Genomic DNA, 24,938 nt, shown 5'->3' on the forward strand with positions numbered 1-24,938 from the left:
TCATGATGGCTGAACCAATTGACTCATTTTATTTATTTATTGCATTTGTATCCCCACCTCCTTTTCCAAGGAGCTCAAGGGGGCATAAAGGGGTCTCCCTTTCCTCACTAAATCTCCACCACAACAGCCCTGTGATACAGGTCAGGCTGAGAGGCAGTGACTGGCCTGAGGTCACATCCAGTGAGCTTCGTGGCTGAGTGGGGAACTGGAGTAATAATAATAATAATAATAATAATAATAATAATAATAATAATAATTTATTATTTATACCCTGCCCATCTGGCTGGGTTTCCCCAGCCACTCTGGGCGGCTTTCAACAAAGTATTAAAATACAGTAGTCTGTTAAACATTAAAAGCTTCCCTGCCTTCAGATGTCTTCTAAAAGTCTGGTAGTCGTTCTTCTCTTTGACATCTGGTGGGAGGGCGTTCCACAGGGCAGGTGCCACTACCGAGAAGGCCCTCTTTCTGGTTCCCTGTAACTTGGCTTCTCGCCGTGAGGGAACCGCCAGAAGGCTCTTGGTGCTGGACCTCAGTGTCCAGGCAGAATGATGGGGGTGGAGATGCTCCTTCAGGTATACGCTCCTTCAGGTCCTAGTCTACCACTCTAACACTACACCACACTGGCATTCAGTGTTGGGAAGTAAGGAAGCTGGCTTGTACCAGTTCAGACTTAGTATCATAGAATCATAGTAGAATTGGAAAGGACCCCAAGGGTCATCTAGGCAAACCCCTTGCAATGCAGGAACAAACTTTGTCTATGTAGCCTTAGATTATCTGCTGTGACCAGGAGTGACTCTCTGGGGTTCTTGAGCTAAGAAAGGCTTTTGTTACCTGAACTTCGGACCATCTCCATGTGCTTTAGCACTGAGCTGCTGTTGCTCCCAAGTTGCTGGTCATCTGCCTGCTGCCCCCAAGCAAACCACCATCCTTGTGCTACAAGTCCCCACCCACCCACTGTTGCAATGTAGAGATAACAATAATGGGATTTTTACGAGGCTTACCTACTGGTGCTTGAGGCAATGGTGTGGGACACTGGAAAGGCAAGGCGCTGCTGCTAAATATTGATACAATTGTTAGGGATTAGTATTACTGGTGTGCATATAAGGCGATCGGTTGGGATGTGCAATGCCTCAAAGTAGATTGATGCATCTGTCAACAGGGGTGGCTAGATCTCTTAATTCATTTCTCGTTTCTCCAGTCAGCTGGTTACATTTCTGCCTCAGTTTGCGTGTGCATGCACACACACACACACACACACACACATACATATAAATCCAGCCAAGTTCTACTTAGAGTAGAAATTAATGAACCTAAGTTGGTCATGGTCATTAATTTTGATGGTTCTGCTTTGAGCAGAACTAACCTTGACTGCAGCACTGGTCAGCATTTTACTGTGCACTTGTCTCTGTATGCAATTTTGCCTAATAGGCACATTTTTGCAAACTGGTCTCCCCTAATAAAGTGCATTTTTGTATGTCATTTTTACTAATAAATGGGTTTTTAGGCAGGCTTTCCTCTAATACTTTCCATTTTTAAAAAATCATTGGGGGAAATGTTGCAGAACTCAGAGAAGTGCACATTTCAAAGGATATCTGTAGTTCAGTGTGTGTGCTGCTTTGGGAAGTGCAAACTTGAGTTCTCCTCCATCCTTATCCATGGATGGGCACATATGTTCCAGAGAGAGAGAGAGAGAGAGAGAGAGAGAGAGAGAGAGAGAGAGAGAGAGAGAGATTTGAGTATGCACAAAGAAGGGTTTGCAAACAGTGAAGCAGTTAGTTGATTTTGGACTGTAGACATGGGGATTACTTCACTTAGCATCAACATGGAATAAGCCACACCCTGCTGCTCTGGGAACCCTGCTCATTCTGCTGGTCTGGGGCCCCAGACCTCTACCCCAAAGTCTTGTCCTACGGACCGGTGCCACTGTTTGCAAAGAAGGAGAAGAAGAATTTTCTTTATACAAGAGCATATGTTTCCAAAAATCTTTCTGTAGCAGAGTGTTCCCTTCTGCTTCATGAGGACTAGCCACTTGCTCACAAAATGGCTCATTGGGTGGTTTTCCTTGCCACAGCTGACATTTCTGTTTTCGTCCTTGCTAATTGCATCCTCTGATCTCTCAATCTCTCTCTCTCTCTCTCTCTCTCTCTCTCTCTCTCTCTCTCTCTCTGCACGTAGCTGCTATGCAGTTGATCATCCAGAAAAGTTTTGCTGAGCAAGATGTTAGGGAATCTGCAAGGGGAGGTAATTAAAGCAGAGATTCTCAGCACTTCACCAGGGAGCAAGTGCCATTGCACTGAGTGAGACTCACTTCTGAGTAAACATGCTTGCTGTCCCTCTGCACACGTCTTCCTATTCCAAACAACGATGGCATAATGCGTACGTTTGCAAGCTGAATTCCTCTGGGTTTCCTTCACTCATCCTTTGCTCATCCCTTGCGAATGTACGGTAACTTCACATAAATCAAAGTCACATGGAAAGATTTGGCAGTCCTAGAAATGCTTCCCTAGGAGTGAATTGGATTGAGCTCACTAGAATTTGATTCTGAGAAACCTTGCTGCCCAGGTACTCAGGCTGAATTCATGCAATATTTTCTGCAAAAAATGTAGTGTCTTTGAATCCACCTGGATTTATGGCAACCCCCTTCCCACAGCTTGCAAAGAACAGAATCTGGTACCTTTGCATCAAACAACAAATCCTTTGCTTGAGAGAACCTGTCCTCTTGGCACCAAATGCTTTAGAAGATAAGTGGCAAAGGGAATTTTCTACTCTGGATTTAATGGTCTAACTATAGGGGGTGAAGGCTCTGTTAGATCCCTTAGGCAGCAATCCCAACCCCACTTAGCTGGGGATGAAAATTAGGGGAAGAAAGGTGTGTTCAAGTCACATTTTAATGCAAAGCTACCATATCTGCATTCCCCAAACTAATCAGCAAACCAAAGCACGGCTATTAACCCATCTCAGTTTTTACAATGCCAAAGAATGCATGGGAAAAAAACCAAAGGCAAGGCAAGGAAAGAAATGCATATGTCAGAGAAAATCACAAAGATGGAGCTGAATTGCTTGGGGGGAAGTGCATACAAGTAAAATTGTGTTCAGAAAGGGATACCTTAAGGGGGAAAGGGAGAAAATGCATACAGTTTTAAAAAAAATAACCATGAACATGTGCAGATATAAGGGGAACTGAATTTAAGAGTGAGGAAAACCCATAGATTTGTCTGCATTCCAGCCTGAGTGTAAGTCCTCTTGAATTCAACAGGACCTGCTTCTGAGCAGACATAGTTAGGCCTGCATTCTTAATGTAGTAAGACAACCTTGTTGGCATGGGTGCCTCTCCGCCTCCTCTTGCTGAGAAAGGCCACTGACATCTGCCACAAAGTCTTCTTCATGCCATTGAGTGCAGATGAGGTAGGGAATTATTGAATTCATCTGAAGGATTGGTGAATCTGTCCATTTCAGTTTCTCTTTGATTCCTGCACTGCAGGGCGTTGGACTAGACAGGGTTCCCTCCAACCCCACAATTCTGTTCTACAATTCTTTCCATGTCTCTTTTCCCCTCAACCTTCAATTTGGTTCTCCACAATTCCTGCGAATTGCGAATACCTCATGAAAATTCACCAGCGTCTTAGTGTGAATTTCTCCCCCTGTCCCGTTTTTGGTAGGCAATATCACCAAATGTACACACACGTCTGCAAAGCAGTTAACCCCTATTGCACTTTTGTACATTGTTTTCACCAATACAGTGGTACCTCGGGTTAAGAACTTAATTCGTTCTGGAGGTCCGTTCTTAACCTGAAACCGTTCTTAACCTGAGGTACCACTTTAGCTAATGGGGCCTCCGCTGCCGCTGCACTGCCACTGTGCAATTTCTGTTCTCATCCTGAAGCAAAGTTCTTAACCCAAGGTATTATTTCTGGGTTAGCAGAGTCTGTAACCTGAAGCGTTTGTAACCCAAGGTATAACTGTATATCTATTTGTACGCACACCTGACCCCAGTATATGCGTTTTTGTGCACATCAACTCCCTGGAGAACTGCCCTGCAAAACTGGGAGAAGTATAGATTCCAAAGGGCAGCTGAATCATAGAATTGTAGAGTCGGAAGGGACCCCCGAGGGCCATCTAGTCCAACCCCCTGCAATGCAGGGATCTCAACCAAAGCCCACCACTGGCATGTGGCCTTGGAAGGTTGCCCAGAAGGAAATGCAGACCTTGGGCCAAAGAATGATCCCTATCCTTGTGATCCAACAATATTGCAATACCCAAGATTGAAAGCAGTGCTCTAGGAGATAGGCTTGTAGCAGATTGATGGTGATTCAGACACACAGACACACACCACTTTTTAGATAATGACTTTCAGATAATGATTCATGCACATAGTTAAACCATGGAACTCACTGCCACAGGAGGCAGTAATAATATACGGTAATGGTAACCAACTTCAATAGCTTTAAAAGAGAATGAGACAAATTCATGGAGGAGAAGGCTATCAAAGGTGGCACCTGGTTGACCACTGAGAGAGCAGGATACTGGAGTAGAGGGGCCATTGGCCTGATCCTGCCAGGCTCTCCTTATGTTCTTAGTGCAGATTTCTAACCGCACATTAAATTCAATGAGGTTTGTTTTGCTCGCCAGAAACGTGCGACGCCGGGTTTTATTGCGGCCTGTTTCGGCATGTTTCGGATCTTGTTTCAATTAGAACATATTGGTTATAAGGCTTTTGTTACAGTTTCGGGGAAATCGGTCCGTTCATTGGGCGTCCTTGCACTCCCACGGTTATATTGGATGGTTTTACGATTCTGCCATGCAGGCTCTCCTGGGTACATTTTTGCAGAAGAGGAAGATGCGAGCAATAAAAAGATGACAATTGTTAACCAAACTGGCTAGTGAAAAATGTGGGCTAGTAACTCCGGGAACTTTGAAAGTAATTCCCAGTAAGGGACCAGGGAGGTGCAGAGCGGAGGATTCACTTACGAAGCCCTGCTGGTGTTCGCCAACCAGGATGGAAAGTTTTGGTGGGGTTTTTTTTATTACTTCCTTTCTATTGCTGCGCCAGCTCCAGGCTTGTGCAGCTGAGGGCCCAGAGGATGATGGGGGCTTTGGGTCTGTCTCCACCAATGGGAGAAACTGCCCAGAATCCACCAGCTCTGACGTCACACCTTCTGCCATGGCAGAGGTTCACCAGAGCTCTGCTTTGTGGCTGAAGGCAGCAGAAAGGTGAGTTGGCCCTTAGCTTTGGGGTTTAGGACCGGGTTGAGATCCATGCGCATGCACGGAGACCAGTGCTGGATTTATGTATAAGCTAAACAAGCTATAGCTTTTAGGGCCCCACTCTCTTGGGCCCGCCCCCCAAAAAAATCTAAAGGGAAAAAAAACCCTGGATGTACATTTCCAAAATATAAGTTAGAGCTTAATAATTATTTCACTATTAATATACTTCTTCTTAATTGTATTTCACTATTAATATGCTTCTTAATTGTATTTCAGTTCAACAATTACTTTGATAAAATACATATTTTGTTATGTGCAAATGGCTTTAGATACCTATTAGGTCCATAAATTACCATATAGTGTATATTCAACACACAAAAACAGCGACAATTCGTTGTTGACAAATGACAGCTGGACATATAAAGGGCCCCGTTACCTTCAATAGCTTAGGGCAGGCATAGGCAAATTCTGGCCCGCCAGATGTTTGGGACTACAATTCCCATCATCCCTAGCTAACAGGACCAGTGGTCAGGGATGATGGGAATTGTAGTCCCAAACATCTGGGGGCCTGAGTTTGCCTAGGCCTGTCTTAGGGCCTCATTAAACCTAAATCCAGTCCTGACTGAAACCCATGCACACACATTGAGATCCATGTGTGCTGGTTTCAAGGTGAATCAACTCAGGGCTTTAAATCTTGGAAGTGGGGACTGCAGTCAGAGGAATTCTGTTACCTGCACAAAGGAGTCTGGGTAGCACCCCCCCCCAGTAGTGAAAGGAACAAAATCCAGTTCAATGACAGCATCAATGATAAAACAGGATGGTGAACACAGTGGTACAGGTAAGTAGTTCTAGATTCTGGAATTAACAGTCTTAACAGGGAGAAGTAAAGGTAAAGGGACCACTGACCATTAGGTCCAGTCGTGGCCAACTCTGGGGTTGCGGCGCTCATCTTGCTTTATTGGCCGAGGGAGCTGGCATACAGCTTCCGGGTCATGTGGCCAGCATGACTAAGCCACTTCTGGTGAACCAGAGCAGCGCACGGAAACGGCGTTTACCTTCCCGCCGCAACAGTACCTATTTATCTACCTGCACTTTGACGTGCTTTCGAACTGCTAGGTTGGCAGGAGCAGGGACCGAGCAATGGGAGCTCACCCCGTTGCGGGGATTCGAACTGCCGACCTTCTGCTCGGCAAGTCCTAGGCTCTGTGGTTTAACCCACAGCGCCACCCGCATCCCAACAGGGAGAGGTAGCCCTCTTTAGATAGCTGTGTGCATTATTTCACTGCAAAATGTGGTCATCCAGCCTTGCTGTGTCCAGGGGAACTTCCTACTCATGTGAGGACCCCGACATATGGCCCGAACTCTGTCCCTGGCTGCACCACTGTCTTCTCTGAGGCTGGTCTGCTTACTGTTGGGGATATTCCAGCTCTAGATTCCTTGCACTGGGCTAGATACGAGGCCTAAGACCCCTTTCCAACTTTACATTTCCAGAAAATAAGAACCATCCCTGGTAGATAAGGACAGCCGCAGGGTGTGTGTTGTATCAGGAGAGCACACACCTATTTGCCGAAGCACTTTTTGCTGATTTCATCATAACCTGCGATGACTGGATATGGAAAGGAGATTCCAGGCTTGATTCACAGCGATTTTGGCGATGCGGCATGTGGGATGCTACGCCGATTGAGCAATGGCCTATCCTGCCACAGCTAAACATGCTAGCATGACCAGTGAACTTTGCATGTTATTGCCACAGAGAAGAGTGAAGCATTGGGGTTTTCCCTGACGTAGACATCTGTGTGACTTGGAAGCTTGCATCACTTAGGCTGTGTACACATTCTACATGTAAAACACATTCAGCACCCCCATAAAGAATCATGAGGACTGTAATTTCCCCGCATGGGGTTATGATTTCCAGCACCCTTAATGAACTACAGATCCCAGGATTTTCTTTTGGCAGGTGATTTAAATCTACGGTATGTTGTGCACACAGCCTTATAGTAATTTCTTTGTTCCTTTGAATTCAGGCTCAACTGGGAGTCTAAGCAAGGGCCAAATGGAGAGAAGCATAATCTAAGAAACGGAAATGCCTTTAGCAGCAAAACTCTTGAATTCATGGGAAATAAAACAGGCAGGAAATAGATGGTTAATAGGATGGAGGGAGGAATCCAAGAGATCATCACTGGTGTACTAGGAAAGTTATACATTAAATGCTGTATGGTTTTGAAACACTGAATTTTTTGAGAGTTTAAAATGTACTTTATGACATTGTCTGAATTGGCTTTGCTACAGCAGGGTGGTTTTCCCCCACACTCTCCTTTCTACCCTTCATCCATGCCAGCCCCTCTTTCAGTTTCTCATTTTCTGAGTCTTGTGTTCAAATCTCCAAAGCTCTGCAGTGATTATTTATTTATTTATCTTTAAAGTTGGCCTTTCTGTGCAAAATTCTTACACTGTAGCTGCTCTTCTAGCCTGTTCTGCTTCCCATACACATTACTACAAGCCATGTCCTATAAGATAAAGCATTTATGTACATCATCTTAATCACTATATGCATTTTTATGCACCAAATCCCCCTGAAATAAATACATAGATATAATATATGCTTTATTTAGTTGGAGAACCTCATTGCAAAGTCAGAGGTGCACATTTTAAAGTATTGTTCAAGTGTGAATGTGTTAGGTTTGGATTAAAATACTAACTGCACCATTCTTATATCCTCCATCTCTCATGTCTACACTGTTGTTAAAGTGTTGCATTAAATAGCAAATGAATAGGACCCTTTGTTATTATTACTGGTTGTTGTTATTGTTGCTGCATGATATAGCGGAGATTGCAAAGGATCAGGCTGTAAGTTTGCTTTCCAGTCATATTTTGAGTGGCGTGACACTTGTTATACTATTGCAATGTCCCTTGATTAAGCAATAAGTTTGTTTCTCAGTTGCTAATTGCATGGAAGCAACTTGGTATAGCTGACTCCTTAGTAATGGGACTCAGGAATCCTGTAGGTCCATCTGCACCTCGATTAAGTCTTGCAAAGCCCAAGAGCACAGCAATTAACATTAGTGATGTTTTAAAAATGAAAATGAGAAAAGAGTGCCGTGCTCAACTCTGGAGCATTTAATGTACTAGTGCTATGAGTGAAGTAGGAAAAGCTTTAATTGTTCTGAGACCAAAATACGGTAACTCAGGCAGGCTTTGAAGGAAGCTGAGCTTCTCTCAAAGTTATCTCTGCAACCCAGTGGAGTAGCGTGGGGGGTGCAGGGGGGGCCGGCCGCACCGGGCGCAACATGGGGGGTTAGGCAAATCCACGGGTTAGGGGGCGCAAATTACTTGCCTTGCCCCAGGTGCTGACAACCCACGCTACACCACTGCTGCAACCATAGGGACTAGAACCCTTTCCTGCCTAAAGGAAAGCTAGTCTTCTTCTCCAGACTCTAGAAAGAGCATTTTAAGAAAGAAGTAGAATTTTAGAGTTGGAAGGGACTACGAGGATCATCTCTTCCAAGCCCACATTTAGACCAGAGTCCATGGATGTGGCTTGTGTAGCTTAGCAGCAGAACATCTGTCTTGAATGCAGAAGGTCCCAGATTCAATCTCTGGTAGAGGCTGCAAAAGTTTCTCACTCTGAAACCTTAGAGAGCCACTGCCAGTCTGTGCAGACAGTACTGAGCTAGAGGGACCAATGGTCTGACTCGGTATAATTTCCTACCACCCTTCTCCCTTAGTCACAGCTCAGGGGTTTAGCTTCCTCCCTGCAAGCAGAAAGTCCCAAGTTTGGTCCTCAGCATTTCTAAGTAGCATTGGGAAAGAAGGCCCGTCTGAACCCTTGGGGAGCTGCTGCTAGCCAGTGTAGGCAATACTGAGCTCGATGCAGCAGGGATCTGACTCAGCAAAAGGCACCTTCCCGCATTTCTCTGTGCAGAGTAAGAAACTGCTGTTCAACACCATTCAGACTCAACCAGCAGAGGGCACCATCTTGCAAGGCCCTGACTCCTCTCCAGAGCCAACACTTTTGCAATGGGTGTATCTTGAGTACATATTATTAAGTTCTTTAATTGATGTACACAGTACTAAAGAGAAGGCATATTAAAACAAATCTTCCATTATTTAAAACAAAACAGCGCATTCCTGGCTGCTGAAAAAAAGGTCAGGGTTGAATCCATGCCAGTACTACTCAGAGTAGGCTCATTGGAGTTGAGGGACGTGACTAAGGGTTTATCCACACTTAGCTTTTGCCTCGCTCTTTCCAGGCACAGGCCTGAGCTTTCAAGCTTGGTGCATTGCTGGGTTTCCCCCACCCACCCAGACCTGGAGCTTTCCCCGCGAAAACCCACTTGGTCAGGGCAGACGTTGATTTGGGTTTTCACAAGAAAAGCTCCAGAGCAAATGAGAAAGGTGCTCAGAGTTAAAAGCACAGGTTGCGCATGGAAGCAGCGGAGGTACTAGATAAGTGTGGCTCCATTCATTTCCAACTAGAACTTAGTTGGATCCTAAGGGATGTCAGCATGCAAAATGTATATGTAAAGGGTTGATTTCAAGAGCTGTGGAACAGCCACACACTCTGTGGCAGTTGTAGCAGTTATGGCGGTTGTGGCAGTTATGAACCATCCTAACTGCCATCTGCTTCAGAGTCAGAGATAGTCTGTAACAGTTGAATCTATGTGAGATGTTTTAGCAGCTTAAGCTATCATCTATCTACCTGCACTATACATTCAATTTGCAACTGCAGGCGCACAAAATAAAAGTTATCTTGTCATTTAAAATTTAAAAGAGAGTGTAACTTTTATAGGAAGGGGAAGGGAACTAAGAAAAGGGGTCAAACAACCCACAAATCTGGAGTTTAATTCCCACAGATAACAACCCTGGGTTGCCTGCCATAACATCGTAGCAGTGGTCCTGTAAGACAGACTGCGGTTTGTGGGGCAGTACCCTAAAGCACCAGTCTTCAATGCAGATAGCACTTGGCGCCTGACATTGAGCCATACATCCCTATACATCCCTATACAAACTGCTATTGCTGCATGATGACCCCACCGCCCTTCCGCCAGCTCTCGGAAAGATCCTTGCTTAAGGTTCCTGCTACTCACCCTCTAGGTTTCGTAGATCTGAGACACGCCAGAAATACTATATCCACCGACCAGCTCAGGGCTGAAATCCAAATCTGGTATTGGGTCTTGCAATGGATGAATGTCCCTGTTGAATCGGGTTGTGATTCAGGCCTGTTGTTGAAACCTGGCACATGGCATAGGAGGTGCTCCAGGAAGTGATCCCTTGTGAATCAGATGCTGCTTGCTACTCATCCCTTTTGGAGATGTTGGGTCAGCATCCCCATTTGGAGCTCAGGGCTATAAGAGATGCTGTTTCCAGGGAGGCATAAGAAGGAAAGGGGAGACTCTGCCACAGTCCTGATGGAACGTCTCCAAATCTTGGTCCCAGAGAGTGGTATGTTCTGCCCCTGTTGTCGGAGGCACTAAGTTGTCAGCAGAGAAGTCCTAATCAGAGTAGACACATTGAAATAAATGGGTGCCAGTTAGTCAAATCAGTTAATTTACACCCATCTAAGTAGGACTAACATTGGCTATAACCAAGTGTATCTGAATAGCAGCTGTCGTTGAGAATTACAAGGGAGGAGTGTGCTGGGACATTCAGGTTCACAACGGACAACCAGTTGGTCACTGTGAGAAGCGGGTGCTGGACTACTTGAGCCCATTGGCCTTATCCTGCAGGGTTCTCCTCAGTTTCTTACATTATATTTTGACGCTGAATGTCAGATCCTCCGGTCATCCTCAGAGCTGCCTTAGAACTTTAGTTCCAGACTGTTTTTTTTTAGTTCAATTGAGTTGAACCTGCCTTGAGGCACTATCAACTTTTCATATATCTTATACTTAAATAACATTATTATTATTATTATTATTATTATTATTATTATTATTATTATTACCAAACTCCTATCTGCATTCAGCCTGGGCTGAAATGCCCTCCCCATCACCTGCATTTAGCCACCCTATTTGAAAATGGCAGAATGTGGAGCACCTTTTTGGCTAAAATAAATTGCCTTGGAGTTGGGGGAATCAACTAATTGCCTGGGTCTCCCTTGCCCATCCTAACTCCAAATTTCAAAACTTTCTATCTGTTTAGAGAATGGAAGAAGAAACACGGAAAGAGAAAGAGGTAGAAATGAAAAGGGAAGAGGATGCTGCCCTCATTGCTTTCTACAGCTCCTTCAAGGACCTCTTTGAGTTCTTTTGCTTGAACACCACCATCCATGGCACTATCCGGCTGGTCTGCTCAAGTCGCAACAAGATGAAGACGGCCTTCTGGACCCTTCTCTTCCTCGCCAGCTTTGCCATGCTCTATTGGCAATTTGGGCTCCTCTTCAACCAGTACTGGCAATATCCAGTGGTCTTGTCAATTTCTGTCAAATCACAACAAACAATGTTTCCTGCCATCACGCTCTGCAATCTGAATCCATACAGGTACGGGTGGGTTTTTTGTATTTTTGAGGGGCTTCCTTTCGAATCATTGAAAAACTTCACTTGCAGGTTGAGAGGGGCTGGAGTTTAGGGGATCACTTATTTGTCAAATTTGTCAAATTCAGTTCCTCCCCTTTTCTTAGGCTCCCTGTTTTCAGTCTTTCACAACATAGATAGATAGTATTTTATTGCTTTGTCGCCTGGGACAAGCAAAATCTAAAATACAGTAAACGACAACAATAACAGCCAGTCTCTCCTTTCTTGGAAAAAAATCGTAACAGCAGCTTAATGTTAGAACTGCTACTTAGAACAAATTTATGAAGCATAAATATGAAGCATATTAAAGTCTCTAGTCCAAAAAAGTCTCTCCAGTCGTTGGGAAGCTAACTGCTGCATCTCATATGGGAGATGATGGATGCTCGGTGTTGTCGAAGGATAAAGGACTCATATTGCCTCTGACCACCCTGATCTGGCAAGTCTATTCTTGGCCAGAGCTATGGACCACACCTGAGCCTACCATGCCTCCATTGACAGGCATATCTTTCTCCTGTTGTAAAAGTAAATGGAGCAATACATAGGGGAGACACACTTCAAGTTTTCTTAAGGTTCTGTGTTTTGCCTTCAGGGTTTCCCGGAGTGGCCTCTTTGATCAGGCTGTCCCTGCTGATTCCTTTGCATGGCTTGGTTCACGCTGATATTCAGAGCCCTTTGTCGTTTCTCTCATTTCCCCAGGATCAATCTAGTCAGCAAAAACATGGCTGAGCTGGATAATCTGGCCAGGGAAACCCTACACAACCTATACCCCTTCAGCATTCCGGCAAGCACTCTGGAAGACAACTCCAGTGTCAGTCTGGAGAACTGGACAAACAGTGAGGTCAACAGCTCCAGCTTCAAGCTAGATGACAGCATTGCTCTAGTGAGAATGGGCGGCGGCAAAGTGGGCTTCCGGCTGGTAAGTTGAATGGGGATTTCAATGGCCATTTTCAGTGGCCACCTGCCATTGACAATTGGTCTTCCTGAATTGGTTGCAGGCTGAGCCCAGCCACTCAGGGATCACAGAATGACAGGGAGGCTATCGTGACCCCATTGTTATTGTTATTGTTGTTGTTGTTGTTACAATTTCTCAAATGCCCTTCACCCCAAGGTCCCAGGGCAACAATTAAAACACAACATGAACAATAACATTTGGGGTGTATGTTTTAGGACCCACCTTATTTCGATGGTTGCAAGTTGTTTTTGATTGCTTTTAATTCTGTAACCCGCCCTCAGACCTTAGAGGGAAGGGTGGGTAAGAAATAAATTATTAACATTAACATTATCATCAACATTATCATTATCATTATTAAGATACAGTGGTACCTTGGTTGTCAAACTTAATCTGTTCTGGGAGACAATTTGACTCCTGGAACCGTTGAAAACCAAAGTGCAGCTCCCTGCACTCAATCAGAAGCCACGGAAGCAGCGTCAGACATTCGACTTCCGAAAAGCCTTCGCAAACCGGAACACTCACTTCCAGGTTTGTGGTGTCCAGGAGCTGATTTGTTTGGGAGCCAAGCTGTTCGAGAACCAAGGTACCACTTTACATTGATATACAGTGGTACCTCGGGTTAAGTACTTAATTCGTTCCGGAGGTCCGTTCTTAACCTGAAACTGTTCTTAACCTGAAGCACCACTTTAGCTAATGGGGCCTCCCACTGCTGCCGCTGCGTGATTTCTGTTCTCATCCTGAAGCAAAGTTCTTAACTTGAGGTACTATTTCTGGGTTAGTGGAGTCTGTAACCTGAAGCGTATGTAACCCGAGGTACCACTGTACAATATTGAAAAACAGTTGAAAACAACTTAGAATTACAGAAACAAGTCAGGTCCTAAAATATACGCCTTCAGAGTCCAAATCATGGTTAAGAGGTGCGTCTTCAGCATTCACCAAAAGCTGTATAATGAAGATACCAGATGCACCTCTGTGAAGAAGGATTTCCACAGCTCAGGGGCTGCCACAGGGAAGGCCCTCTCTCAGGCCAGCACATACACACTGAACCTCTGAGGTCATGGTGGTTGTGTGGTCAGAGGCAGCATGCTGGAGAGGAGCAGCTGGAGAGGACACTTGGCTTCCTGTTCTGCTTTCAGGCTACCTAGAGGCATCTGGTTGGCCACCAGGAGAAGACGGACCTTTGGCTTTGCTCCGCAGAGCTCCCTCTTCTGCACTCTCTCTCTCTCTCTCTCCAGTTTCATGATCACTGCACAATTGTTTCTTCGGAGCTGAACCTCTCACTCCCCTAATTCTCTTCTTTCCTCAGTGTAACCAAACGGGCGGAGACTGCTACACCAAGATTTACTCCTCCGGGGTCGACGCTTTCCAGGAATGGTACAGTTTCCACTACATGAACATCATGTCCCAGATCCCACCCATCATTGACATCTCCAAGGACGACGACCACATCAACAACCTGGTCTACGCTTGCCAGTATGACGGATTGCCTTGCAAAGCTAGGTAACTCACGCAGCCACCCGGCCTGCTGGCCTGCTCAGTTGTAGAACCATGCCATCCGAGAATCATTCCAGAGAGGGAGCTCACAGGCAGCCGCTGGTGGTCATCAATGGAAGCATTGCTCCTGCAAAAGAAGAATGTAGACTTGCACCCAATGCTCAGACTAGACCCATTGAAATGACTGAAATTCAGTCATGCCTAGGGCAGTTGCTAGGAATTTGTCTCCTGGTCCCCCAAGTCCTTGTCCAACACTTTTAACCACTAGACCACACTAGTTCTTATTTTTCCTTTGAGGAGCTCTAGGCAGTGCGGGTGCCCCTCTCCACATTATCCTCACAACAACCCTGCGAGGCAGCTTCCTGGCCACGTTTTGAGCTCTCCTCTCCCAAGGTCCAACCACTGCAGAGCACATGCACCCTTCACAGATAGGGGAGTTGCTCCCTTCCCCTCTATCCCATCGATTGCCCTTTCTGCAAACCTTTGTTTCCAGCTCCTTTCTGCGGAACCGCCCTACAGTATTCCAAGGGCAGCCCCGCCCTGACCTCCCGAGCCACCCTGCCTATTTCTGTTCCCAGATCCCTCACAGAGAGGAGCTGGTTCATTCAGGCGCACAAGAGGGCGTTGGCGGCTCTTCTCCTTTCGGGATAATTTCAGCTGCGGATGGGGAAGTTCCCTAGAATTGCCAGAGACTCTCCCTGTCTCTCTCGAGGTGAAGGGCAGGTTGGCACTGGGTCCTCCCCGGCTTCTGTTTGCATACGGTGCAGCAAGGAGAACAATCTGATAAAGCCAGAGCAAACCTGCCCACACCCAGTGAAATGCTGCCTGTCTCAGGAGACATGCAGCAGCAGCAGCAGCAGCATTGTCCTCAGGGGCATTGCAGGTACTTTCCGAAAGGAGCAGGGCAGGAAGTGCGAGAGAGGCGGAGGGTGGAGAGGGCAGGGAGGTGAACTCTGTTGCTATTGCCTTGGCCAAATGGGAGAGACAGTGTGGTGCAGTGGTTAGAGTGTCAGATTTGGGCCTGGGAAAGCAGGGTTCTGATCCTCACTTGGCCATGAAGTTGAGCCCAACCCCTAGAATCTTGGATGGCAAGCTCCCATCATCTTAGGTTCTATTGGCTGTGCTGGCGTTAGTCCTGCTCATGATGCTCTTGGCCATAACTGAGGGCTTATCCACACTTAGCTTTTGCCCTGCTCTTTCCAGGCAGAGGTCCGTGCTATAACGATCTGTGTCCAAGAGGTTTCTGTGGGGCTATTTTGCTCCAAGCTTTTCCCACGAAAACCCATTCTTTAAAGTCGAATCGGAGCAAACATCAATTTGGGTTTCCCCACAGATTGACGTTTGCTCCTAATGAGCTTTAAAGAGCTGTTTTTCATGGGGAAAACTCCGAGGGCGGAAAAGACCCAGAGCTTTAAATCATGGACAGTGCCTGGAGAAAGCAGATAAAAGGCAAGCATGGATAAGCCCTAACTTAGGTTTGCTCCTTTCATCGGGCCTGTTCTGAGTTGAAATGAGTTGGAAGCAACCCTCTCTTCTCAAAGTGGCCAACAAGCAGGACCAGAGCACGAAGTAACTCTCCCCTCCTGCAGTTCCCAGCCACCGGTATTCAGTGGCAGCTGAATATAGTAGCTGAACCTAAAAAGCCTTGGGCGGTAGGACGGTCTTCACCTTCTTGCACCATAAAGTTCATCATGGTGCCAGATGTCCCTCCTTGGCGAGGCAACTTCAGAAGCAGGGCACTCCAGCAAGAAAGGACCCTCTCTTTTATGGGAGCAGAACTGCTATGGAAGGGATTGTCTCCACTCTTAGTCCCGCTCAGAGTAAACCCACTGAAATTAATTCACCTCAGCCAGCCATGCCATTACTGTACTTTCAATGAGTTTCCTCCAAGAGGGGCTTAGATGGGAAAGATCTCAAGGCGCAAGCAGGCAATGTAAAGAAGGCATCAGTTTTGTGGATCAGACAGGAAGGCTGCCGGTGGCCTTACAAGACCTTTTACCTGTAAGAAGTCTCACTTCTGGAGACACCCTTCACTTTGTACCACCTGCCAGTCCCCACGTGGCCTGGATGTACTGCCATGAATTGACTTTTAACCATGGTGCTGTCGTGCAGCTGCCGGCTATCCTATCTATCCTATTGCCTGGCCTTATCTCTTCTCTGTACAGTACAAGGTGTGACTGTACCAGTTGTTCCCTCGGTGGAGCCAAACTGGTCCCTGCCACCACCACCCCTTGGTCTGTTGTTGAAACAAGAAGCCGGCGGAGCTAACCACAAGGGCCCATCAAAACGCATCGCCGATAATGAACCCAAGCAAACATTTGCTTAAGCGTTATCGGCTGGGACAAATTGCGGGTATTTGGCAGGCTCCTGTAAGTTTTAAGCAAACTTCCAGAGGGCGGAGCCTCTCTCGGTCTGCTGTACGATCCGCTCTTGTCCCAAGGCAAGATGACCTCACTCGTAAAAGTAACGGTCAGCTTTGGAATGCTGGTGTAATGTAGGGACATGTTTCAACAGCCACACCTTCGAGGTTGGAAACATAAGGCCCATAAATGCCAGTTACTGGAAACCACAGGAGCTTTTCTGCTTTGGAACTTCCCATTGGGGCATCTGGTTGGCCACTGTGAGAACAGGATTCTGGACTATGAGTCATTGGCCTGATCCAAAAGGCTGTTCTTACGTTCTTATGGTGTCAATTGGATTGCCTTTATCTTATATTCCTTATATTTTATCCCTGTTCTTAAGCACTAGCTGCCCCCACCGCCCAATCCAAAATACCGCTGGTGAGGGTGGAAGGAGGATGCTTATCATCTGAGGCTGATAGTATTCATAAAAGTCCCTCTTTCTCTGAGATGGCTTTTGTGATGAAATGTTTCAGCATAGTCACCTGGAACAAGATGGTTATCTCTCCATCTCACCATATCCCCAGGGCTGTAAATTGTTAATGGGCACCCGCAGCAAAACATTTCAGAGTGGCGTGCTCCCGTTCAGGGATCCAGTCAGCCATGCCCTTTCCAGGAGACTCCATTCTGTCCCATATCCTTTTCGAGGACGTTGGTGAAGGCTGTAGAACAGGCATAGGCAAACTCGGCCCTCCAGATGTTTTGGGACTACAACTCCCATCATCCCTAGCTAACAGGACCAATGGTCAGGGATGATGGGAGTTGTAGTCCCAAAGCATCTGGAGGGCTGAGGAACTGGAGAATGATGTCCAGTGAACAAACACTGGAAAGGGGAGAACAACAAAAATGCTCTTATTTGATTTTGACCATTCCCCCTTTTCCTTCCTTCACTACAGTGAAACTGAGCACTTTCATCACCCCGTCTATGGAAGCTGTTACACTTTTAATAAAGGCGGGACAGATGAGTTCTGGAAAGCTTTGAAGCCTGGAATTGTTTACGGTAAGAATGGAGAAAAAGAATGTGCAGGCAGACAAGTGTGACTATTGGTCGCTTGCAAGGGTTAGGCTGTGTACAGAGCTCATTATGTTCCACAGACGTGTTGCTTTATACTACAGAGATAAATCTAGACGTTGTGTCCCCCATTGAGGAATGAAGATCAGGCACAGTTTGGTTCAGCTGGTTCAGTCAAAGTACATGCTGTGAACCAAGAGGGCAAAATTATCAGAAACGGAATTTTCACAGTCCAGCAGTTTCTGTGAGGGAAGGGGTAGCTGTCAGTTTGGCTGGGTGTGCATTTGTTTTCCAGCATACATAACCTGCTGTTTTATTACTGTCTTCAGAGTGTGTCCTTAGAGTGAAAACAGACCCAGTTATGTCCCAAATCAGATCAGGGCTGTTACACTGGAAAATGGGTGGGTTAACCCTTTCCAGTAGGGTCATTTGCCTGATTAAAATAACCTTTGAAGCTGCTATTTGCCCAGCAGAGGGACAATATACGGGTATCATATGGGCACCTTTATGTCCCCTCCCCACAAAATTGATGCAAATAGCAGATCTGAGGAGTGATTTTTATCAAGAAAATGACCCAGGTATAAAAGCTTAACCTCTCTCCCATAATGTGCTGTTCCTCAGGGGAAAGGTCAGGGAGGGAATGCGGGCAGGGTCAAACAATAGATGACCCTGAGGGGAGCTAGAGGAAGAGATATTTGTAAAACAGCAAAACTGTGTTCTGGTTTTCATTGTTATAGCTTTCTCAACAGAAGTGCAATACCAAATTTTAAGATGGCAGGCAGGCAAGCAGACTTCAAGCTGACAGGGCCTAGTTTGATTTTTGCTGCCAGGGCAAAGTACGCCCAATGGATCTAGGCCCAGAATGGCAGCTCAGGGGGCAGAGTGAGGAGTAGTGGGGTCACCCTATAACATACTAAGAGCTTTCTGGATCAGGCCAGTGGCCCATCTAACTGCGGAGGCAGAGCATAGCCATCATGGCTAATAACTTTTGATAGTATTTTCCTCCACGAATCTCTCCAATCCTCTTTTGATACCATCCAAGTTGGTGCCTATCACTCCTTCAATGATTTCATAGTTTAACTGTGCATCACCCTGTAGGATAAGCTGAATATACGAAGGCAACTGAGCTATCATAAATCGAGGATTTTAGTACTTTAAAACAATACACAAACCAACTGTAAAACAATTCAAATGTATGATCTAAAGGGCAGGGCGAGAAAACACCAGCAATTTAAATGCGCACTGAAATAAATGGTCTCTGGAGCTCTTAAGCTAGTAGACAATATTGAGCTAGCTAGCTAGATCAAAGGTCTGACTCTGTATAAGGCAGCTTCTTATGTAACTGCCTTCAGGTGTGTTGTGGAAAGCTTCCCTGTCATCACCAATGTAAACTTCAACTGCTAGCCCAGCGGTCTTCTGCATATGGAGTGCATCATCTTATCCTTTGCCTCAGACGGCAAAATGTCTTGGGCTGGCCCTGAGTCATTCCTACACACTAGCGATGATGATATATGTGAGATCTTGTGCCCATGAGGGTGTCTCTGACATCATAGTGAGCAACACAGAAGCGATTCCTCTGTCGTGTGGGCAGCCGTTGCTTCCACAGCTGCTCATTGTTACCTCAGAGGCCAACTATGTAGGTGGAAATTTTGAACAGGGTTCGGCCCCCTCCCACCAGAGCAATCTTTGAGGGGCATGTGCAATAAAAAGAGCTTTGGCCACATGCTGATGCCATTTCCTGTTTAGCAAACCGACTGATGTCACTTCATGCTTGGACGGAGCTGTGCTTTGACGACGAATCCCTCTGCTTTTTCCTCGGAGGGCCATTGGCCCCATCCAGCAGGTCCTTCTTACCTTCTTGTGTTTGTTTGGTGCCAGGTCTCTCCCTTATCCTCAAAGTGGAGCAAAAGGACCACATCCCGCTGCTGTCCACCAAGGCGGGCGTGAGGGTGATGATCCACAGCCACAACCAGACCGCGTTCTTAGAGCACGAGGGGTTTGATATTCGGCCGGGGATTCAAACCACCATCGGGATCACACAGGTGAGCACCGGGGGGTCTGAATGGGCAACAGGAAAAACCTTGGCATGTGTCATGTGTGGAGGAGGAAAAAAACCTAAACACGTTGCAGAGTTCCCCAAAATAGACTAGAGGCAATTGTACTTCATCCAACAGAGCTTTACTGCTCCGGAAGGCAAATGAGCATAATGGTCACAAATCCAATACATTCAGAATTGGCACTGTCCATAAGAAATCCAGTTGCAGCAGACTTCACTTAAACTTAACAAGAACTTATAATAAGGCTGAACCATAACACTAAGCATACAGAACGCCACACCAGAACAAAGAGATAGAGTCAGCATGACCTTGACAGAAAGGATAACAGAACCAGTTTCAACCAGCTGTACTCAGCTTCTCAGAAGGAATAACCCAAACAAGAACCTTCTGCCTGTTTCTTTCACATAGAAAGAAACCTTCCAGAACACTCTTGACCTAAGCAGAACAGGGAAGATCTCTACACATCAGATCAATACTTTTGTATTAAGAAATGTGGGGTGGCGGGGTGTCTGGGAGGCTTTCTGGCTGGAGGCAGAGCAGGGTAAAAGTGTTTTAATCAGTGGTTGGGAACCTCAGGCCCGGGAGCCAAATTCCTTCTGATCTGGCCCTTGGCACTCTCTTCCCAGGCCACACACCCCTCACCGTGATTCACATCCCTGCTTTTACCTGGCTAAATGCACCCTTGAACTCTGGTAGTGTCTCTTACTTGCCTGGATGGCGCATAGAGTGGGGTTTGTGTAAATGTGTATATAAACTAGCAAAAGTAAACCTTACATCCAATGCCACGCCCCCTATTGGCTTTGTCCCCGCCCCCAGAAGTTTGCCCAGAATGAATGCAGCTGTCGCTCTGAAAAAAGGTCCTCCCCTCCCCATCCCTGATGTTTTGAACTGGCATTCCAAATGGAGTTTTTGTTGCAATCCCAATTTGGGGGAATGTCAAAATGTTTGGGATCTCCGAGTTCCACCCCACCAAACCTGCTGGGCACCAGCCACCACCAGACAGTTGACTTTCAATAACTAGCGACAGGCAATTGCAAGGGCCTCCTGTGGGGTTGATGTTGCTTTAGTGGTGGAGAGGGGAGAGATTCTTCCAGGTTTAGCTTCTTTATTTTGAATTGATTCTGGCCTGTATGCTAAACTCCAAGTGTTATGCTCTTTCCTCCCTCCAACTACGCAGGACGAGGTGACTCGCTTAGGCGGAAATTATGGCACATGTACAAAGGACGGCGATGATGTGGCTGTCAAGCTCATATACAACAGCACATACACACAGCAGGTACAGCTAAAACAGAGCCTTTGTTTTCCCACTTTATTCGTTTCTGCCTTCTTAAGATCCTGCCCCTTCCCATGTGTTGGATCGCTCAAATAATTAGAGCAACCGGCTCACTGTCAAAGATCTGCCCAGTTAATTCAAATCAGGGTGTGAAATTCAGGCTAAGGAAAAGAGGAGATAAATTTGATCTGGTTTCAATCTTAAGGCAAAACTACCTATTTTTTTGCAGTTTTCAAACTGACGAGGTAAGCTAAAAAGGCAGGCATCCTTCAGAATTTGCCCCATTCCAAAGTGTGCAGTGCAATTCTGCAGCCATGTAATGTGTGCAAAGATTTACAGAGGCAAAGTTTCCATAAAAATGCATGTGTTGTTGCAAATACCAAGCAAGCATGCATTCTATTGGGGAAATTGCTTTGCAGTGGTGGGTTTGGCTCTTCTCCTTCACCGTGAGTGGCAAAATGAATTCGGATAGCCCTTCCCATTAAGTTAACACCTATCTACCCCACTAGCGGATCTGAAGCGAAAGGCTTGAGGCACCAGAAAAAATTGACTTACAACACTCTCTGTTTTGTTCTGTCTCCCCACCCCATTTCACTGCCCCACAGGCTTGCTTGCATTCATGTTTCCAGAGGAAAATGATTGAAGACTGTGGTTGTGGGTACTATTACTATCCACTGCCTCCAGGAACAGAGTACTGCAACTATAACAAGCATCATAATTGGGGTAAGGAGAAGCCACACACACACATGGTTAAATGTGTTCAGAATGACTTGATTTGGCCAATGGCACAGAGTCTATATGTAGCCTGGCTAGCTGTTTCTCCATGACAGCCAATGTGGTGCCTGCAAACGTTGCTAGACACCAGCTCCCATCATTCTTGTACATTGGCCACATTGGCTGGGGCTGATGGGAGTTCCAACAAAATTGGGGGGGCACTATGTTGGCTACCTCCTGGCATACCTGAACTAGGGTGGATGCTTATACAACAAGAGAGAGAGAGAGAGAGAGAGAGAACACACCAAAGAGGACACATAATGTGAATACTCTGTATGAGCTGACTCAGGGGTAGGGAATCTCAGGCCCAGGGTCTAGATGTGGCCTTTCACAGTCTGGTCCTTGGGATTCTCCATACATCATTCAAGCAAAGCATGTTCAGTTAGAAGAAGGAAGTGTTGATCAAACTGTATTCAGGTGGAAACAGGAAGTGACAGCCAAACCGCTAAATTGGAAACAGGAAGTGCTAATCAAAGTGGGTTCAATTTGAAGCAGGAAGTACCACTCAAACTAAGTCCAGCTGGAAACAGGAAATGTTGATCAGACCATGTTGAGGGTTGGTTGAGACAAGGACCCTTCATGATGGCATAAAAGGGCTGTCTTCAATTATTTGCCTGTGGCAGCTGCATCCTATTGAACTTGTTCCTCTTATTTTTCTCCTCCTGTAGGTCATTGCTTCTATCTCCTGTACAATCGCATGTACAATCAGGATGCCACTGATACCGAATCCTGTTTTGAGAAATGCCACAGACCATGCAAGTGAGTAGCAAAGGCATTTGACGCATTCGAATGGTAGCAGGGTCAAGCTTAGCATGGACCAGATATGTGCCTTTTCATTGACTGGCCCACTAGATATCTACCTCCTCTCCTCATTCTTTTTTGAGCCATACATGCAGGTCCCACTATTGGTCTGCTTGTTATGCAAAGATTCACTTATCCAAACGCAAAAAAATTGCCCAAACCTTGCTACATGCTCAGCTGATTCAGATATCCAAACAGCCAGAGTCTGCCCACTTCCATACTTGTTTATGCTTTGCTGGTCAGCGGCAACCATTTTCAGGCAGAAACCATGGAGAAAAGGAATGGGGAGAGAGATCGGATAAATCAGGGAGCAGGAGAGTTCGAACAAACCAGTTTTTCCTTTGTCTCTCTCTTGCTGGTTGGCTGCAGCCATTTAAGGAAGAAACCATGGTGGGAGGGTGGAGGAAAATCATGGATCAGAAATGTTCGCCTAGGAAATAATGGAAACTGTCATCTTGTTAGCTGAATGGTCGCCTAACGAACAATTTCCAGGGAACACGCTGTGTTCAGTAAGTGCGAGCTGCATGTAGATCACCCAAGGGTGCATACGGGCATCCAGGCATTACAGCCTTTTCAGGCTAGTGGACACTTTGGGACTGTTGAGAACGTACTGTGGGTTCCAGTCACCAACTGGCTGCCATGGGGATGTGACATGACATAAAATGGCCGCCACATCTCAAAGTATAGAAAAGGAGATGGGACCATAAAATGTTCACTGTAGCTTTTGTTCTGATGCAGCAGGGTTCCTCGTAACCTTTTTACATTCTTGTCTTCTTGGCAGAGAGACTTGGTACAAACTTGCAGCAGGATATGCAAAGTGGCCCTCGACCAAATCTGAGGTAAAGTATAACCTATGTGGAGTTCAGAGTGGGGGAGGATGCTAAATTTTCAATGTTCTCCCAAGCTGGCTAATGATAGTCACTTACGAATCAGGGAGCCTGCTGCAGTGAACATACAACCAATCAGGGAGCCAGTCACCTATGGTATGTGCTCCTATTAGGAGGAGAATTTAACTGTTTCTTCTGCCTCCTTAAACATCTGATAGGGTGCAACAGGTCCTCCATAGTGATGTCAAATTCCCTTTTCTAAAAAAAATGAGAGCAAAGAAAATATATTAAGCATATTGATGAAACTTCTAAGCGCAAACAAAAAGTTTTGAATGTTCAATATATTTTTAAAAACCTGATAGTCACATTACTTCTGCCTCGCTTGTATGTATCCGTTTTTATTATTACAATTTGCCAACTACTCTACTGCACAGTGCTTCTCTGCCTTTAACAGCAGCTTGACCCAAAGGCCTTCATAGGTGGTCATTTTTATCCCAACGGCATGTTAAGCTTCACTGCAAAGCAAGCTTCCGTTAAGAACCCAAGAGCAAGCCCAGCTGATATTTTGGACAGCTGGCGGCTCCCCTATGCCATCCTTGGCACAATGCCACTTGAACCATCTGCTGCGTCTGCTTCCATATTTTGAACCCTGTTCCTGTGTCTTTCTTTTTAGAAATGGATTCACAAAGCTTTGGAAGCCCAGAACAGATACAATGTCACCGGCGACAGGTTAGTCATAAGTTGTTTTTTCTACCGGGGTGTATGTGCTGCTGCTGCTGCTGCTGCTGCTGCTGCTGTCAAATCCTTGTCTTTCACCATAAATGCAAGATTATTCGGCAACGGTCTTCAGAACTGGCATCTATGGTGAAGTGCTAAATTTTGAAGCATAGGAGCTGTAGTCCACTTACATGGCACTATACCAAATTTATTTTGATCAGTCCTGTCCGTAGTTAGCTGGGGAGGGTGCACCGTGGCATTCACTGGTCCTTGCTTCTGACTGTACCAGTTCAGTTTGCATTTTAACTAAAGGTCCTCAACCATCTGGAGCAAAGGAGCACAGAGAGTGAGGTTGTTTGGTCCACCTAACTCAGTGTTGCCTACACTGACTGGCAGTGTCCCTCCACAATTTTCTCAAAAGTTCCCACAATCAAATTTACACTGGACAGTTATCTTGGAGTGGATGTTTTGGATAGTTTTTATACATAGCTGACAGATGGAGAATTTGAAGTTCTCTTTTTTCCTCCTCTTGCTTTTTTCTTCCCCCTTTTCTTATTTATTTTCTTCATTTTGGTTTGTTTTTATTTAGATTAGGTTTTTTTAAAAAAAAAAACTTTGATAAAACGATACTGCATATTTGATATTAACCTTCATGTATTTTCTTTCAAACTGTAATAACATGTATTGGGGGGGGGTGGACAAATTTACACTGGACTAACTCGATCTCGACGCTCTCTTTCCACAGTTTCAGAAAAGATATTGCCAAGGTGAACATTTACTACGAGCGACTAAACTACAATTCTTGGGATGAATCTCCTGAATATACAGTAAGTTGAAGTTGTGTGTTTATTCGGCCTACATTAACTTTAGTTAGTCATGTTCATTCACTTGAAATGGGTTTACTCTGAGTATAGCTAA

General features: G+C 45.7%; 1 protein-coding gene across 7 annotated transcripts in view; it reads left to right on the forward strand.

Annotated features, from left to right (window-relative positions):
* SCNN1D (sodium channel epithelial 1 subunit delta) overlaps positions 1-24,938 on the forward strand; it is a 70,070-nt gene that overhangs the window by 41,382 nt on the left and 3,750 nt on the right. For 2 of the 7 annotated variants that reach the window (XM_083513031.1, XM_083513032.1), the window contains exons 2-12: positions 11,344-11,681; positions 12,411-12,630; positions 13,973-14,166; positions 17,456-17,559; positions 19,450-19,613; positions 20,806-20,904; positions 21,507-21,624; positions 22,344-22,434; positions 23,258-23,315; positions 23,977-24,032; positions 24,766-24,847. In XM_083513031.1, coding sequence (XP_083369157.1) covers positions 11,347-11,681; positions 12,411-12,630; positions 13,973-14,166; positions 17,456-17,559; positions 19,450-19,613; positions 20,806-20,904; positions 21,507-21,624; positions 22,344-22,434; positions 23,258-23,315; positions 23,977-24,032; positions 24,766-24,847 — 1,521 coding nt within the window. In that variant the 5' untranslated portion in view covers positions 11,344-11,346. Of the gene's footprint in view, positions 1-8,795; positions 8,805-9,768; positions 10,648-10,868; positions 10,918-11,343; positions 11,682-12,410; positions 12,631-13,972; positions 14,167-17,455; positions 17,560-19,449; positions 19,614-20,805; positions 20,905-21,506; positions 21,625-22,343; positions 22,435-23,257; positions 23,316-23,976; positions 24,033-24,765; positions 24,848-24,938 lie in introns of those variants that run through there. The other 5 variants (XM_083513033.1, XM_083513029.1, XM_083513034.1 and 2 more) reach the window with 5 other exon arrangements.

The sequence above is a fragment of the Podarcis liolepis genome, assembly GCF_965112155.1.
Source record: "Podarcis liolepis genome assembly, chromosome: 7".
Taxonomy (NCBI): Eukaryota; Metazoa; Chordata; class Lepidosauria; order Squamata; family Lacertidae; genus Podarcis; species Podarcis liolepis.